General features: G+C 30.7%; 1 protein-coding gene across 1 annotated transcript in view; it reads right to left on the reverse strand.

The window, feature by feature from the left end:
- LOC140433947 (retinal guanylyl cyclase 2) overlaps positions 1-17,044 on the reverse strand; it is a 518,935-nt gene that overhangs the window by 194,758 nt on the left and 307,133 nt on the right. The window contains exon 11 of the mRNA XM_072521918.1: positions 12,097-12,256. Within this exon, the coding sequence (XP_072378019.1) occupies positions 12,097-12,256 (160 nt within the window). The remainder of the gene's footprint in view (positions 1-12,096; positions 12,257-17,044) is intronic.

Below are 17,044 nucleotides of genomic sequence, written 5' to 3' on the forward strand. Positions count from 1 at the left end.
TGTCAAGGAAACTTGACAATATTATCCCAGTAACAACTAATACAACCACAGAGAAAGTTACAGCCATCTAAGAAGAGCAATGTCAAAACGATTTAACCGTTAACAACAAACGTGTATGGATAATAATAATTATCGATAGTGGTATCATTCAGATAAAATTCAATATTTTGAGAGACAATGGTTTCGAATTGAACGATATCTGCACGAGAAAAATTACATTGGTAAGTATATAACGTCGCTATATTATGGGATAAACATTTTTTATTCATAAATGTATAATCACTTCTAGTTATTTTCTTAACTTTGCCGATGACATTTATCCGTATTGAATGTTTGAAGATGGTCTAGAAGTTCAGTTCAATAACTTTAATTATGAAGAATATAGTAATTTTTGATAGCTGTTGGTATACTTGTACTATATTGCTTACGCAAGATTAATTGGATTGCATATAAATTTAGTTATGCTTGTTGCAGTAGTTCCAATTTACGCGTGATGAAAACGTTAAATTCTCTTTGACACACCAGCCAAAACTTACCCAGACATTGTCACGCATACTTACCCTCAAGTTTAACTGTAATTGGTAATTAAAGCATTAACATTTAATTAAATAGCAGTAAATCCGTCTTCTGTTATTCTCGATTCTTGATTTCAAAGTACTTAACTCCTCCGGTCGTTATGTATTCGATCAGAGACGAAAATGGAGTACATTTGAAGGGGAGAAAATTTATTACACAAGACTTTGTGGGTAATGGCTAAATTTAATTATAACAGTAAGTATATACACTCCATGAGAAACGGATTCCCTACAATTATTGATAAAGCTGTCTAATTTTTCTATTTGAACTAACATAGGTTTAAACGTAGCTTACAAATTTTACACTCATGCAGCTATACTCAGGAAAAAAACAACAAAAAGACAGTAGTGATTTAGATAGATAGATAGATATGTACATGGACAAGTTTTACATAGTAAAAACTACATGTCATGTCAAAATAGAAATAAAACAGTAATTTTAAGATGGGTCCAAAGCTAGTAGAAAAAAAGAATAGATCCGGTCCTGAACATGGTAACATAAACAATTGTGTTTACATTTCAGTCTTCCAAAATCGCCTTTTTCAAAGTAATATATTGTAGCATTTGCATTGTCCTTGATATATATTTTGAAATCCCGTCGTATATGTATTTAATTGAAATCCCCTTATATATGTATTAAAATAACGAAGAATGGTTTCCATGTTTCTATGCTCTTATCGTACGAGTTAAAACCCAAATAGTATTTTATTCTTTTTACGTCGCCGAGTAGATATAAACACATTTTTGGAGTTTCTTTATATCTTACAGATGCGTTTTTCCTTGGTATTTTTTTGATTGAAACCGCTTTTAGGATATTCTGTGTTTCAAATAAATATTCCAGTTTATATGTTTTGTTTATGCTAAGTTAGGGAATAAATTTAAAAGATTAGATCTCGCATAGGTCGCTGTCAGAGGCAGTGGTCTACAGTGTGCTATCCTAACTTTGCTTGCTGCTATTCTGAATAGTCCGGTTGTCGATGTACTAAACCACTTTCTCAGGTTTTGAAGCCAAGATATTCTTCTTCTCCCTGGTCCTCTCTGTGTAGTTACAAAGAGGTTGAAAGATTTGGTCAAAGCGAACGGTAGTAGTTCTGTAGTTTTGCGAAAAACCGGCAAATTTGTCGAAGAATAAGTGATGTACACCCAAAGTAATGTGTCAACTCTGATATGGGTAATCACTGTTTTGTTTGTTTGTAAGCCGTCTCTCATATGAGATATTTGTAATACGGCGAGTACAAAAAATTTGAAGGATAACTACATGTTCCATTGTTGAGTTTTTAAAAAGCCCAGTCTGAAGTCTGTATCCAGTGCCGTCCATTCCAGCCTCACTTTATTTGTCAGTGGTCGTCGTTCCAGAACATAGAAGCAGCCATTTTGTTCGTGTGGCAGAGAGTTTAACCCCAGAAGTGCTAGTGCATTGTTTTTTGTGAAAACAAGATAACTTTTTTGTTTTAAACTTAAAAAAATAAATAAACATTAAAATAATAATTGCTGTCATAATTTGAATAATAAAAATAATGGTTTTAATAATTAATATTGTAAATCTTAGGGTGTGGCCATGCTGTCCTTTTAATTGTTCTCTGTTAAATTCGATATTGACATATGACAGTTAGATTCATATTTTGTGACATTAGCTTGTTTTGTTCTTAGAAAAGGTTAATATTTATGAATAGTTTTATTTAAAAAGATAATTCTTTACTTGTAATAATTTTTTATTTGCCACAGTTTATAGCCCAGTAACATTTGTAAGTTATGTAGCAATTCCAACTTGTAAACGAAAAGGACACATGTAAGTTTTTCGTTGTTATTTTTATATTTAATTTTATGACTATCAATATAGTCTTTATGTATTATCTGTATTTGTAACTGTTTGTGTTGTTGTTTAAACTCTAAGTTGTTCTGTTCTATTTAATCGATTGTTGTTTATAAATAAGGACTTTTCAACAATCGATCGAATAAATCCTACAGCATATACAAGGAATAATACGAGGAAAATAATAATACCATACATAAAAGGATTATCAGAAAAATTTAAAAGAATATGAAATAAATTCAACATTTCAACCAGATTTAAAACAAACACGTTGAGATCTATTTTGTCCAAAAACCAAACCTAACAATGAACAAGAAAGGACAAAAGAATTACATTTATAAAATACCTTGTGAATGCGATCAGTTTTATTTAGGTGAAACATCAAGGCCATTAAATGTTAGAATAAATGAACATCAATCTTATATTAAAAATAGAGAATTTGATAGATCTTAAATATGTAAACACGCATGGGATAATGAACATAGGGTTAAATGGAATGATATAGTCCTAAAAGAAACGGATGGTAAAAAGAGAAAAATCAAAAAAGCGGCTCTAATTATGCTAAATGAGACCAATTGTGTCGCAATCTAGTTACCCATATTAAAAGAGGAAGTTATTAAAAGGAAAATACCAGTACTAGTAAGTCAGTAACATATAGAGCATACGTCACTTATATTTTTTAAATAACAAACATATAGAATCAGAATTTGGTGTTTATTGAAGGTAAACTAAATGCACGACCAAATACCTACCATGTCGGGATAGTATTATGAGGTTTTTTCCTGATTTTTCCCCCATAATTTACTATGGAATCACTAACAGGAGAATTTTACTGTCATCATGGCATGTATTTGTTTTTTTAACGATGAATTACATGCTCTACATACTCTTTTCTGATAGATATTCTCAAGTTAAAGTTGATTTCATGTAATCGAATGAACTATTTTATAAGTAAAGTCATCCCAGGAGCGCAACTCAACAATATTGGCAATATCATTTTAAAGTCGTTTACTTTAAAATGTATAATGTATGTCTGAATTGTCCATATAAATAAGTAAAATTTTTCACTAAGTAACTAAAAAACAAAATTTGTTTAATTTACTAATGTTTGTATTTTGAAAACGATTTTGTGGAAATTGAAACGTCAATAAACGGACTTTAACCTTTAATTGTGGCTTATTCCCATTTAAATAGTAATTTCATTACTTTTGTTGCAGTGTCATACATATTAGCTGGTAGAGGGGTAAAAATGATGTCATTTAGGGCCATATGAAATTCACTGATACATTTTTATACATGTCGTACATTTTTTACGGTACATGTGCTGATGAGAGGAAAATTAATTTCTCCCTGATAAATAGGATATTACGATCAAAAATTTCTATACGGGATTGATATATTTTGTTAATATTAACATCAGTTATCAGCAAAAACAAAATGCTGTACAAAAAAATAGTTCTAAATGGTTTTAAAAGTATTAAAACCCAGGTTGTGAGGCCATTCCCGTGAGAAAAACGTTTCTGATTTGGTTTCTTTACAGATTCATGTTCAAAAATGTCCCCTTTAAATAAATCAGAAGGATGCTACGAAACATTTTTTAGCAGAAATTTTTTAAACAATTTTTTTAAACAAATTTCAAAAATAGCCGGTTTTTGCACCGAGAAATATTTTTTTAGATTTCTTGGATTATGCTAAACAAAAAAAGTTTCTTGTCATTTTTCTCTAAAGTTATAAACAATTTAAAATCCCAAAAAAGCGAAAATAAGCACTTGAGAAACTGAAAAACTCTATGCAAATTATTAGTTTTATAAGTATGAGTTAGTTTTATAACTCTATGAAAATTTATTAAGTTTTAGGGAGGTAAATTAAATTATTTGTTTTGTTCTTTTCATTACCAAGAGATTTATCTTAAGTTCGTTAATAATAATAATAATAGGTTTTGTGGATAAATTCGAATGTAATTCCATAATATTGCTTCTTATTTCCTTTGTCCTATCTTCTTCGTTCGACGATGATAAAATAAAATGTTGAACTCGTAAAATATAGTTTTATTGACAGGTACTGAATTATTACACTATACTTGTTGTTGAGGTAAAAACTTATAATATATTGCGTTTGAAACTATTCCCGAAAATATATTTATAATCTAACTAAAATGCTACGATTCGTCAAATAAGTGTAGTGCCTTCTGCATAGAACAAAAACCAAGAACTTTTGGTGAACCATAGGCAAACATGCCAACTCTACTTTGTTTAATTCTATACACCTTTCTTTATTTTCATATGTCACTTCAAAATAGTGTAAATTAATATAATCTATAAAGTAGATTCCTTTGGATCAACAACAACGTAATAACGCCACTTGTCACTGACAACGGAAGAGCTGTGACTCTCAATAGGTTGTATCTAGTGTTGTCATTTATTACGAAATAGATATGGATATCAAAGGTATTCGTTGCTTGATGGGTAGTGTATTCTTTGATAATAGCATTGATTAAAAACTTCAAAGTAGTAAACTACACTGTATAATGATAATTTAGTAATAAGTATGTAATAATAAATCACTAAATAAAATTTACTATTTCATAACCGATTTTGTAGTACCTACTCAGTATGTACCATAATAATTGTTTTATTACATTTTGTTTTAGTTACTGTGAATAAGTCGTTCAATATTTTTCGCTTTTAAAAGTTTATGATATTTCATTAATGCAATGAATAACGCTCTATAATATTCGTTAACTTTTTTAATTAGTATTCCATATGCAACAAATGGAAGCTTATATTAAAGTCGTTTTTGAACTCAGTTTATCTGGTTAAACGAAAGTTATCTAGTTATCCGTCAGTATATATGTTAGAATTTTAATTAATATTTTGAACGTTATACTCTAACTATTAATAAGCTACGTCTTTATTTCAGTATTCCAGTAACTATTTTTTGTCAAATATTTTTATTTAGTAGAATAGACACGAATTTTTTAATTTATGCAAAAGTAAAATTTGGTAATTATGAAATATTTTTTTTAAATGAGTTACTCATCTATTATTTTGAGCATTCTTGCAGATCGCTAACATCCCAAAAAATAAATTCATTTTTGATTAAATATGGCCTATATTAGCCCATATTTTTAATACAGTTTAATACTATATTCTTTAATAAAAAAAGTTTTCCCCAGGAGTTCCGTCACGATTGCAATAAAGTTTACAACGTTTACGGCTGTTTCGATATTTTATATTTTGGGCCTCTATTAAAAATTTAAATACATTAGTTTAAATTTATATTTATATGGAACTAAGGTATAATTTATTGTAATTAAAATTACAGTTTTAACTAACTAAAGCTTGACGTTTCGATCTCTACTCCAGAAATTGTTCTCAAAAAAGATTATTGTTAAAAATTCTGGTAAATATAATGGTAAAGCCAACGAGATGTTCATAGGTGATGCCTTTCAAAATTGACATACTTGGCCTAGATCTTGTAGGCAACAGCGTAGGGTCATGTATACGAACCACACGTATACAATGAACCAACCAAACCAGACTACTGAGATCATAAAAAGCATCAAGCACAGAAAGCTGGAGTATTTCGGACATGTAATGAGAGGTCCCAAATATAGGTTGCTACGAAATATCATGTAAGGAAAAATAGCAGGCAAACGTAGTTCAGGACGAAGAAGAACCTCATGGTTGATACAAGCATGCTATTTAGGGTGGCAGTGAATAAAATTAAGATATCTATGATGGTAACCAACGTTCTGAAAGAACATGGTACATGAAGAAAAAGAACCAAACCTTTGGTTAGTAATACGCATTTAAGAAAAACGCAGGCACCACTGTACGCATGTACTATGGTTTGTTTTTTAACCATGAGGAGTAAACTAAAAAGACAGATTCACACCCAAGAAAGTTAGTAGAAAAATCACCAAATACATCTTCTTTTTTGGTTGATTATCTCGGCTTTGCGGTACTCCAGTAATCAGTATCAATCAACCTCACACGTCGATTCTAACTAAACTTTATTTATGAATTTTTTTTCAATTCACTTCCAATATATATTTTTATATAGATATATATATATATATATATATATATATATATATATATATATATATACATATATATATATATATATATATATATATATATATATATATATATATATATATATATATATATATATATGTATATATATATATAAATATCGGGGGTCCAGTTTTATAGATCTCTTGAGTCTATGTTATTTAAATATAATTTAAAGAATATTTTGATCGAAGTTAATAATCTTACAAATCTAAGTATGGATTTTCACAGAAAATTGTCTTTTAATTTGCAAATCGATCTTATATGCAACAAAACTATGAAGTGGTTTGGTTTCCATTAAAAGACGTAAAAGAGATTTTTGTAGGATTGCATCTCTATAAACTTAATTTATCTGCTCTTAAGTTGAAAATTCAACTCTGTTTTCTTTTTCATTTACTCAATTATGTATCAAAAAGTTAGAGAGAGTTTAAAAATTTCTGAAATACTGTTCTTTTAACCCTAACGCAGAAGATTATGCCCTGTTAGAATTTTATCCACCAAAATCATATGTATATTTTGTGGGAAAATATAACAATAGAACAAGATTAGAATTATTACATATCATTTAAGGATAAATATAGTGAGCAGTTTGTTCCTGATGTCGACAAGAATGATGTGAAATATATTTTGCCGAGACCAAAACTATGTGGTAGAACAAAACGACAAGAATGCTATTTTGCGTTTACAGTGTCTTCTTCTTTATTAAATATCAGATAGAAATTATACCTTTTTTTAATTTTACTGTTTTTTTCACCTATTCTTTTGTTTTTAAACAAAAAAATTGAAATCTTACTATAGTTTCTGTAAATCTAATTTTTATTGGGTATGTGTAAAATAAAGTAGTTTGGTTCTTATAAGAACCAAAGACACATAAGAAAAAACAATATTAACTCAAAAACATTCATCTTTTTTGATAACCAAATTATGTGTAATATATTACAAATATGTGTTACTGATATTCGTACATTTTCGTGTTTTTAGGTTAAAAGAGGGCTGATCTAAACAATTTTCAATTTTGGATGGTTCATTGTTGAACACATGACCCTACTTGGAAGAAATGGTTAAAGCAGTGTTTGAGGGTAGTGTTTTATCCTCAGAATATCAAATTCTTACTGCTTTGCGTGTTTTTTTATGTTATATGTTTGTGTAGGTTATATCGTAGTCATGTTTGTGTAATGTATGTTGTATAACATTAATTCTATGATTGTGTATTGTGTGTTGCATATATATTATGTGTGAGTTGTAGGCGATGTCTCCTCTTTTTATTACTTCGATTTGTTGCTATGTTCTTGTTGTTGACTTCGTCTCTTAGTATTGGAAACCAGTAGTATTCTACTGGTGGGTTTGCTACACACTTTTCTTCATTAAATAGGATGAGAGCTGATATTTTGATTTTTACCTTCTTCATCAAATAACAGTAGTAACAATAAACAAATAATAGTAACAATCAAAGGAAAGGATAAATTTAAATACTTGGGGTCTATAATCACGAAAAAGCAACAACAGAGAAAGAAATTACACAAAGATTAGGACAAACAAGAGCAATCCGACAACTTAACTCAGTATGGTGGGATAGACACCTAAATATGAAGACAAAAACACAGATTTATAAAACATTAGTGCAAAGTATTATGACATATGGAGCTGAAAATTGGACCATAAACAAGAAAAACAGCAGTAAGATAGTAGCAACAGAGATGGAATGCCTGCGAAGATGCTGCAGAGTAACAAGAATAGATATGAGAAGTTATGACGAAATAAAGTAAAGAACATCAATAGAAACAGACATACTAACATATATAGAACAAAAAAGACTAAAGTGGTATGGACATGTAAGAAGAACTAGCGATAGTAGATGGATAAAGAGAATAACCGAATGGAGACCCATAGGAAGGAGGAAAAGAGGAGGACCCCGAAAATCCTGGAGGAACGAAGTAGACGACGCCATGAGTAAGAGAGGCCCAAACGATGGAGAATGAGACAACAGAGAGAGATGGATACGGTTAAGCGAGGGAAGGCAGTGAATACTATAGAATCCCTGAAAATATATATATATATATATATATATATATACACATATATACACCTTTTTCATGTCTGTTTCTTTCATGATTAAGCATTGATGCATATCTGGGATCTGTCGAAGTCTTTGTTCTTGATATATATTTTATGCTCGTTTATCCTGATACTTAGTGGTCTTGCCGTTTTTCCCACATAAAAATTGTTGCATTCATAGGGTATTTTAAAGATGCAGGTTTTCGATATTTCTTGTGTGTTCTTGGGTTTGTGTGTGGGTTGCTTTGAATGTTGTTGTTATGTTTCACTTGTTTTAATTTTTTTCAATTTTTCTAGTAAGGATTTTACATTGTTGTCATCTTTCAGTCTCTTCTCATGATAGTTTCTAGATTACTTGTGGTATTTTGTTTTCTCTTTTCAATCAATCAATCTTGTGGAATTATTTATTTAGAAGTGACAATAAGTAGCGATTATTTATCAAAACCTTTGGTAGTAGGTTTTTTTTTTTTCTTTCTAAAATGCATTTTTATTAGAGCAGGTGCTTTGGACTCATAAAATTGTTCACAAAATTATTTTATAGTTTCTTTTTCGACGTTTACGTTGTGGCTGGAGTGGTAATTGAAATATCTGTTGATGTGGTTTCTTTTCTATAGCCTTTGGTTGTATATCATTTTTCTTGTTTTGTGATTAGCAGATCCAAAAAGGGAAGTAAACTGTTTTCTTTTCCATAGTAAATTTGATTGATTTTTCTTGATTGTTGATGTCCATCAGAGATTGAACCAATTTTTTGCCAGTTTTATCTAATAGGATACTACTGTGGTTTGTTTTTTGGTCGACCGCCAGTTCTTTTACCTTCGTATGAAGATTGAAGTTATAATGACTTGCCAATAGTGTTTCTATTTCATCACTCTTGTTTAAGTACCATTTTTCTTTGGCTTCTCTTATTTTCTTTCTAATTACACTATATATGTCTTTATACTTTTTGATGTCTACTTCCGTGTAAAATCTTCTCTTTTCCATCAATTGCAGTAACTTATCATTCATCCATAATTTTGTTTTTACCATTTTTTTCCCTTTATGATCTCTTTCGTTAGATTCAGCATTATGTTTTTAAATGTTTCTCATTTTCTGTTGGAATCTTCTTTTGGATTGTTAATATTTATATTTATTACCTCGTTAATTCTTTGAACAGCTGATCCCCTACACATGAATTTTTTAAAAATGAACGTTGTATTTGAGACCTATTGCAACGTGCAGCTAGTTTTTTGAATCGAAGACGAATGTTACAACAACCGGATTATGGTATGTGGCTGCATAAGCTCCAGGGTATGTTTTTGCTGATTTAATGGAGTTTTGAAACCTTTTTTTACTTAACGTAGAATTACTTAAAGGGACGATCTAGTACGCTGTTTTAAGTCAACATAGAATACTTGGATATCTTGATTATATGCTATTTTTTTGTAATATTTGTGTCATTGTTAACGATTGGTCAACTGTTGATCTTCCCGCTTTAAATTTGGCTTGTTTTTCTGCTACTATTTTATTGTGTTCATTTTCAATTCTGTTTTTTATTAAATTGCTGATTTTGCTATGATCTATAAAACGAGGGAAGAGCCTATGGACAAAGCCAATTGTTGAATGGCGACCAAAAGCACACAAGAAAAGCATACTCAGATCTTAAACTAGATAGACCAATTAGATCAGACGAATTGCTGGTCATAAGTAGATAAAAAAGAATTCAAACAGACATCAATTGATACACCTAAGAAAGGCTTACATTTGACCATGCATGAAATAGTTAATAATGTATTATGTGATTCGTAGGATTTTAAGTTGTGATTTTAATCAACATATTATCTTTATACTTGTGTTAATAAAAATAATGCTTTAAAACTCTAAATAAAAAGAATGGTAAATAGAAAATATAATGGATTCAAATATGCATTTTCAATTGCAAAATGCTACGTTCTATTTTGAAGTCCGTTTTTCGTTCTGTTTAAGATATAATGGTGCTTATTATGAAAACTTTATTCCCGTACCTACTCCTCCTTTTCCGTCAATTCATGTAACAAAACCATTTTCCAGAAGGAAACAATTAATTTAGATCCTGCTTTAAGCGAACTTCTTAGCGTAATGACTGAAGTTTCGTCAAAATGTCGAATCCGTTTTGTGAAACAGAACAAAATTATACGGAATAAGTGTGTCGAAGTTTAATATTTGGTAGTTGTTTTGGATATTTAACAAAATAACCCATCACATTTATATTATGGAGTAGATATAACCTGTAATTTCAAAAGTAAAACAGGTGGTGGCAGTTTTGATTATCGTTTGTGCTTGCTTCGTGTCTCTTGGGTTACATATTTGATTTAGACTAAAAAGAGTCTCATTGAAGCTTAAAATAGTTTTTTCTTGTTATTTATTATTTTAGGTATAAAATTGGATGTTTTAACATACTAATAGTACAAATTAGACAGGGATGCGCTTTACCGCCACTTTTGTTTAACTTATATTCTGAAGAAAAAAATTCACCCAATAACATAAAAGTGGGAGTTGCCGTTAACGGAAAATTAGTTAGCTACTTATGATACGAATGACACTGTGATCATTGTAACAAGCATAGAATACCTACAACATCTAATCGAAAGCTTAAAGTAGTAAAACTCAAGTAGAAGTAGAGTACCTTGAAGAGTTGCTGTAAGTATTTTGTGACCAACATTCGTATATTTTCGTATTCGTGATTCGTATACGTGTTCGTGTGATTTTTAAGAGGTCAAATCTTTGACGACTGGACTATTATAAATAGTAGACATACAAGCAGTATTATAGTTTGCTTTTACTGCAATAAATCAGACATATTTCTCAAACGTGCTTTTTTATCGAAATCATTTAATGGGTTTTGTTTTTGAATACGCTGTAATATAATATCTTTTGTATTTTAATTTTAAACAGGTTAACAAAAAACCACCGCAAAGAAAACAATGATATTAGAAATTAAATGGAAGAGCGTCTTTATTTATTTCTTTTCCTTTTTGAAGCGAAACTACTATAAATACTGACTGGTAATACTTTTTTCTTTACAGTAAAATAGTAAAGCAAGCATCACGGAACTAGCACCACAAGATTGCTTTGTTACGGAACTGGCGCCACATAATGGCGTCAGTTTTGGGGGAAGCGCCACAAAATATCGGAATTTTCACATACTACTTTCACTACTTTCGATTAATTCGTTTCTAGTCATCATATACTTATTCTAAGCAGGTTTAAATAAAAACTGCTCGAAAAATAACAAAATACTTATTCTAATAAAAAAATATAATAAATAATAGTAAAAATTGTAGTAAATTGCAAGTAGATCTTTTTAATCTATAACTTTGCTATGTAAATTTTTTCTATAGGACTTGTAGTTTTGCTGTAAATCAAGATGAACCGTTTTTTACCCTTAAAGACTCACCCACTTCCACTTTCCGACCACAGATCAACCGTAAATTATTTTTCCTTTAATTTTGGTTATAATTTCTTTCTTTACAGAGGAAAAAAATGAAAATTTTTTACATGATAAGTAAAGTGGCAAAAAAGAATAATAAAAAAAAATTTAATAAAACAAAAAAGTTACCTCGAGCAGTTTTTGCAGTAAGTTGTATACCCTGTGCTTCATAAAAGGCTGGCAGTCCGTAGTCAGTTACTTTAAGGACCCATCGGGCATCTATAACACAGTTTCTTGAAGTAAGAAAGCCGTGTACCTTAATAGGAGTTGAATGAAGATATTTCATCCCCTGAAACAAAAATAAATTAAATATGTAAAATATTATAACACAAAATTATCGTTGGTTTTCTTTTTTTTTTCTTTATATGCAGGTATAAAATTATGTTTAGAAATTGAGAAACTGAAGCAACAATAAGACAGCTCCCATTGTTAAAAGGCAAAGGCAGAATTTACAGCCAAAAGACTCTAGTGGTAGAATTTTAAATGATATCAAAGAGCGCTGTACCGAATGGGAAAACTGCATAATATAATTATTTAAAGATGACCAAAGAATCTACCAACAATTAAAATCTAAGCGAGATACTGGCCCACTGATTCTAATTTTAGAAGTTCAGAAGGTCATTAACCAAGCGAAAGGAAGCAAAGCTTTTGGTCCTGACAAAATACCTACAGAATTGTTACAACTATTAGATGATGGTTAGACAACTGACAAATAGATAAATGGTTAGAATCAATATTTAAAACTATCCCCAAGAAAAGGAATGCCAGACAGTATAGCAACTATCGACTTATCAGTTTAAGAATTCACACGCCCAAAATTTTCATGAAAATATTGCATTGTCGCTTTTATAAACTTTATAAGAGGATAATTTGGTGATGAACAGTTTGGTTTCCTAAACGATATGGGTACTCGGGAGGCTCTTTTATATGCCAATATTACTACAAAAAACAATAAGTTTAAAAAAAATATTAACGTGTTTTATAAATTTTAAATAAGCCTTTGATAGAGTACCACACACTACTATTTCAATGCTTGGACTTGGTTGGTCTGGACAGGTATGACATTAGATTGCACAAAAATCTTTATTACAGTGAGACCGCTTGTATTAAGGTGGATCAAGAGGTTTTAGCTAAAGTTTTTATTAAGCGTGGTGTCAGACAGGGATGTGTTATGTTGCCGATGTTGTTTAATGCCTACACTGAACCCCTTTTGATGTAGCTTTAAATAATGGTCGCGAAGGTGTTAAAATTGGTGGTGAAATTATTAATAACATCAGATACGCAGATGAAAGTGACGAGGAAAATTTGATCAGAATAGACCTTGCACAAAAAAGCTTTATTATCTGGCGTTCTGTATTGTGTAGTAGAAGTGTGTTATTGGCCATACGTCAAAGAGTATTACAGTGCTTCGTCTGGTCCGTTTTGTTCTACGAGTGTGAAACCTGACCAGACCAACAAAAATTAAAAATCTAAACAATTAAAAGCTTTCGAGTTGTGGTGCTACCGTCGCCGTCGCATACTCAGAATCCCGTGGACAGCACACATATCTAACAAACATGGGCTAGAGACCATGCACAAAGAGCGAGAATTGATCAACATAATCAAAATGAGGAAGGTTTAATACATCGGTCATTTAATGAGAGGACTTAAATATCGCTTACTCTGGTTGATCATTCAGGGTTAAAATCGAAGCAAAACGCTGGGTCGAAAGAGAACAACTGTCCTTGATGAGTTCCTTTAGATAAAAGACACGTCGACCGATCGAGGAATTGGTTCATCTAGCTTGCGATCGAGAATCACTTTATCAGCTTGTTAATAAGACCATAGCTAACGTTACAAAATAAGCACGGCACACAACGAAGAAAACGTGAATGTGTATCCCTTTATCAATTAGGTGTAAGACCAATAATGATACAAGCGATAGAAACGCGGTCACATACAGTAAAAACAAAAAAAACTTAAAACGTCAAAAATAAAAGTCTTGAAATCAATTACTGGAAAAGCATTAAAAGACAATACCAAATATTAAAATAAGACATTTCTGTTAACTACAGAATGGCGAGAAAAAATGGCCAGATAGCTGATATTCAATATCACCAATATGACTAGAGCCTTACGATCGGACAAGAATTGACCTAAGACATTATATAAGAAGAGGAAGTAGAAGAAGAAGGGTGGATCCAATGCAGTCTTGTTTATTGCAAAACTTTACAAAAACTATTCATTAGACATCTTCGTATTTTTGTGTTTTGTTGACTTAATTATAGTCGGTTAATTGGAATAAAATATATTATATTTATGTTTACTACATAAAATCATATAGTTTTATTGTTTCGACTTCTCAATACTTCTTATAATTTCTATTAAAATAATCTAATAAAGTTTTAAAAATCCATATTTTAATTTATTAAAAAACTACTTTCTTTCTTCTCTAAAAAACTTACATTTTAATAAAAAAAAATTAATAAATACAGAGTATAAATGTAGCTGCTTACTTGACAATCTTTTACACAAAAATATTTTTCCTAAAGCTAAATTTATTACGTAATAATGACAAAATTGTCAACGAAACGATTTTTCTGCATCGCTGAAGAGTCTAACAAGCTGCTTTCAAACTGCTGTTACATCTTTTTTAATGCTAAAGGTTAAGGTATATAATTTTTGCATTTCTATCCCATTTAACGTCTTATAAACACACAATTTCAAGTGTTTTAATACAAAGAGTTTGCCAATACCTAATATAAAAAAACATATAAAAAAATTAAAATTAAAATGAATAAATTATCGTATATAATATAATAAGAGAGAAAATTTTGCGGGCAATATTTTCAACTGATATGAAAGTTTGTTGCCTAGCAATTTTAGCAAAGTAAATTTTGACAGTTAAATCACGAGACGTCACTCGAGTGATTTTGTCAAAATTTCATAAGCGAAAATTGCCAAAAGGTAAGAAACTTGAATAAAACCAGAAGAAAATTTTGCCGGTAAACATAATCTTTATTTATTTGTTAAAAATATTAAATGTACAATTATTATAAGCTGTAGTAGTTTGCCCATTCTTTTCTACCAAAGCATGATTTTGTATATTATTGACCTGTAGCATTTGGAAATTTGAAGGTCTTCATTTATTGTTGATATTTTCGATCAACTTCTGGTGGTAACTGGAATCCAGCTGCAGATATGGTTTTAGAAAGCCTGAATTTTAGTCATCCGTTAATTTAATTAACTGCTGTCCACAAATACCTTGCTTAAACAAGGCTGACACAGCTGAAGATCGATGAGAATAGTTTGTTATTTTATGTTTTTTGTGTCTATTCCAATTTTTTCATCTGACATTTTTATCTACTTAGATATGGTATTGATTTCAAGTGGACAGTTTTTGTACAAAAAGCCATCTTTCCAGTTAGGGTGAACGTTAAGAAAGAGTATGTCTGATAAAATCTTTGGTCCTCTTTTTTCCATTAATTTCAAAAATAATCTAACTGGGCATAAATTTTTGTTTGATGAGTTTCTTACCAGCCATTTGTTGCTTCCCAAACTTTTCGAACCGCCTTGATTTGTTTTGGAAAAATTTATGTTGTATTCAATTCGGCCCGTAAATTCTACCATAACATCAAATGTCTTCTGGAAAAAAGAATCTTGCAGTTTACGGCCCCATTGCCTTTCCAGGCAAGTTCAAATGAGCAAAAGCTAAAAAAACTGTTTATGTGCTCCATCGGGGGTTTCCTCGTAGTAGATTTGGATGATTTTTAATAGTTCTTCGGTAAATAATGCTTTTGAACTAAGTTTTCTTTTTTCTTGTACCACTTTTGCTGTAGTATTCCACATTGACTTTACCGACGACTCTTTATAATCTTCGTCATTGCGTTTTTTTATGTTAAAGGCATAATCCTCGAGAATTTTTGGCTGCTCCCTTATGGTAGTACATCTTTCGTACTTCAAAAATTGGGTCCAAATAGAGCTTCTGGATATCTGCGTGCTCAAAGGGACATTTTCCTGACGGGCCTTTTATACTTTTTATTTGGGGTTTTTATGGTTTTATACGAAAACAGCAGATGACATTCGTTGTTCTGAAGAAGACATGGTTTTGTTTAGACAGTAAGTGATTTTTTTGTTTTTTTTTGTCTTTAAATGCTACTAGTAATCTAACTTAACTATGGAGTGTGCATTTCAAAGTGTATAATGCTCTCACACACTCCGTGTATATGTTTTTTTGGGTTTTATTTTTTTACTACTTCTAAACTATTACTATGTGTGCGTGTGTTGGGGTGTGCATTCCCAGGTGTATATTGCCTTCACACACCCCGGTGTTTATTCGTCTTATATACTATCGTTCCAGTCTCGCCAGACTGTGACAGAACTGCTGCAGCCACCCAAATTCATCCATCCAACCATCTCTTAATTGGTTGCAGCAGCACTGTCCCATTTTTTTTTCGAATTACTTACTAACTACATTACTGCTAGCACTCATATCTGATAAGTCGTCTGGTTGCTTATGTGCTCTACAATAAACCCCAAAATCACAAACTATGCCACTTAATTTTTACTTAATTTCAATTGCCACTTTCAATATCTGGTAAAAGTATATGTATTTATTTCCTTTTTTACATAAAAACTTGCTGGATCCATAATAAAAATAAAATTCAAATCAATCAATCAAAAAAAAGTATAGGAATTTAGTCGCTATTACATAGTGTTAATTTGCATATGCATTTGCAAAATACGCATTACCAACATACACTATATGTCATTTTTTTTTGGAATGTTACCTATTTCTTCTTAATTATCGTCTTCGTCATTTGGTACAAAATTTTCATTTTCTTCTAAATCGCTTTCAGGTTTTTTCTGGTTTTTTCTGACTTTTTTTCTAATTCAGATGCAGCAAAGACCTTCCTTTTTGCTTTTTATTTTTCGGCAGCTTTTGCAGCTGCTTTTTCCAATAAGATCGACAACCATCGAGCAAAAAGACAGAAGAGGCAATGTAAAGGTAGTGGGGGCAAAAATATTGTTAGACGGGAAATGCTATTTTGAGAGGCCACATTAAACAGGGAAAGAGAGTCACTTTCCCTGTTTAAGA

This window comes from Diabrotica undecimpunctata, chromosome 2, assembly GCF_040954645.1.
Source record: "Diabrotica undecimpunctata isolate CICGRU chromosome 2, icDiaUnde3, whole genome shotgun sequence".
NCBI classification, from domain to species: domain Eukaryota; kingdom Metazoa; phylum Arthropoda; class Insecta; order Coleoptera; family Chrysomelidae; genus Diabrotica; species Diabrotica undecimpunctata.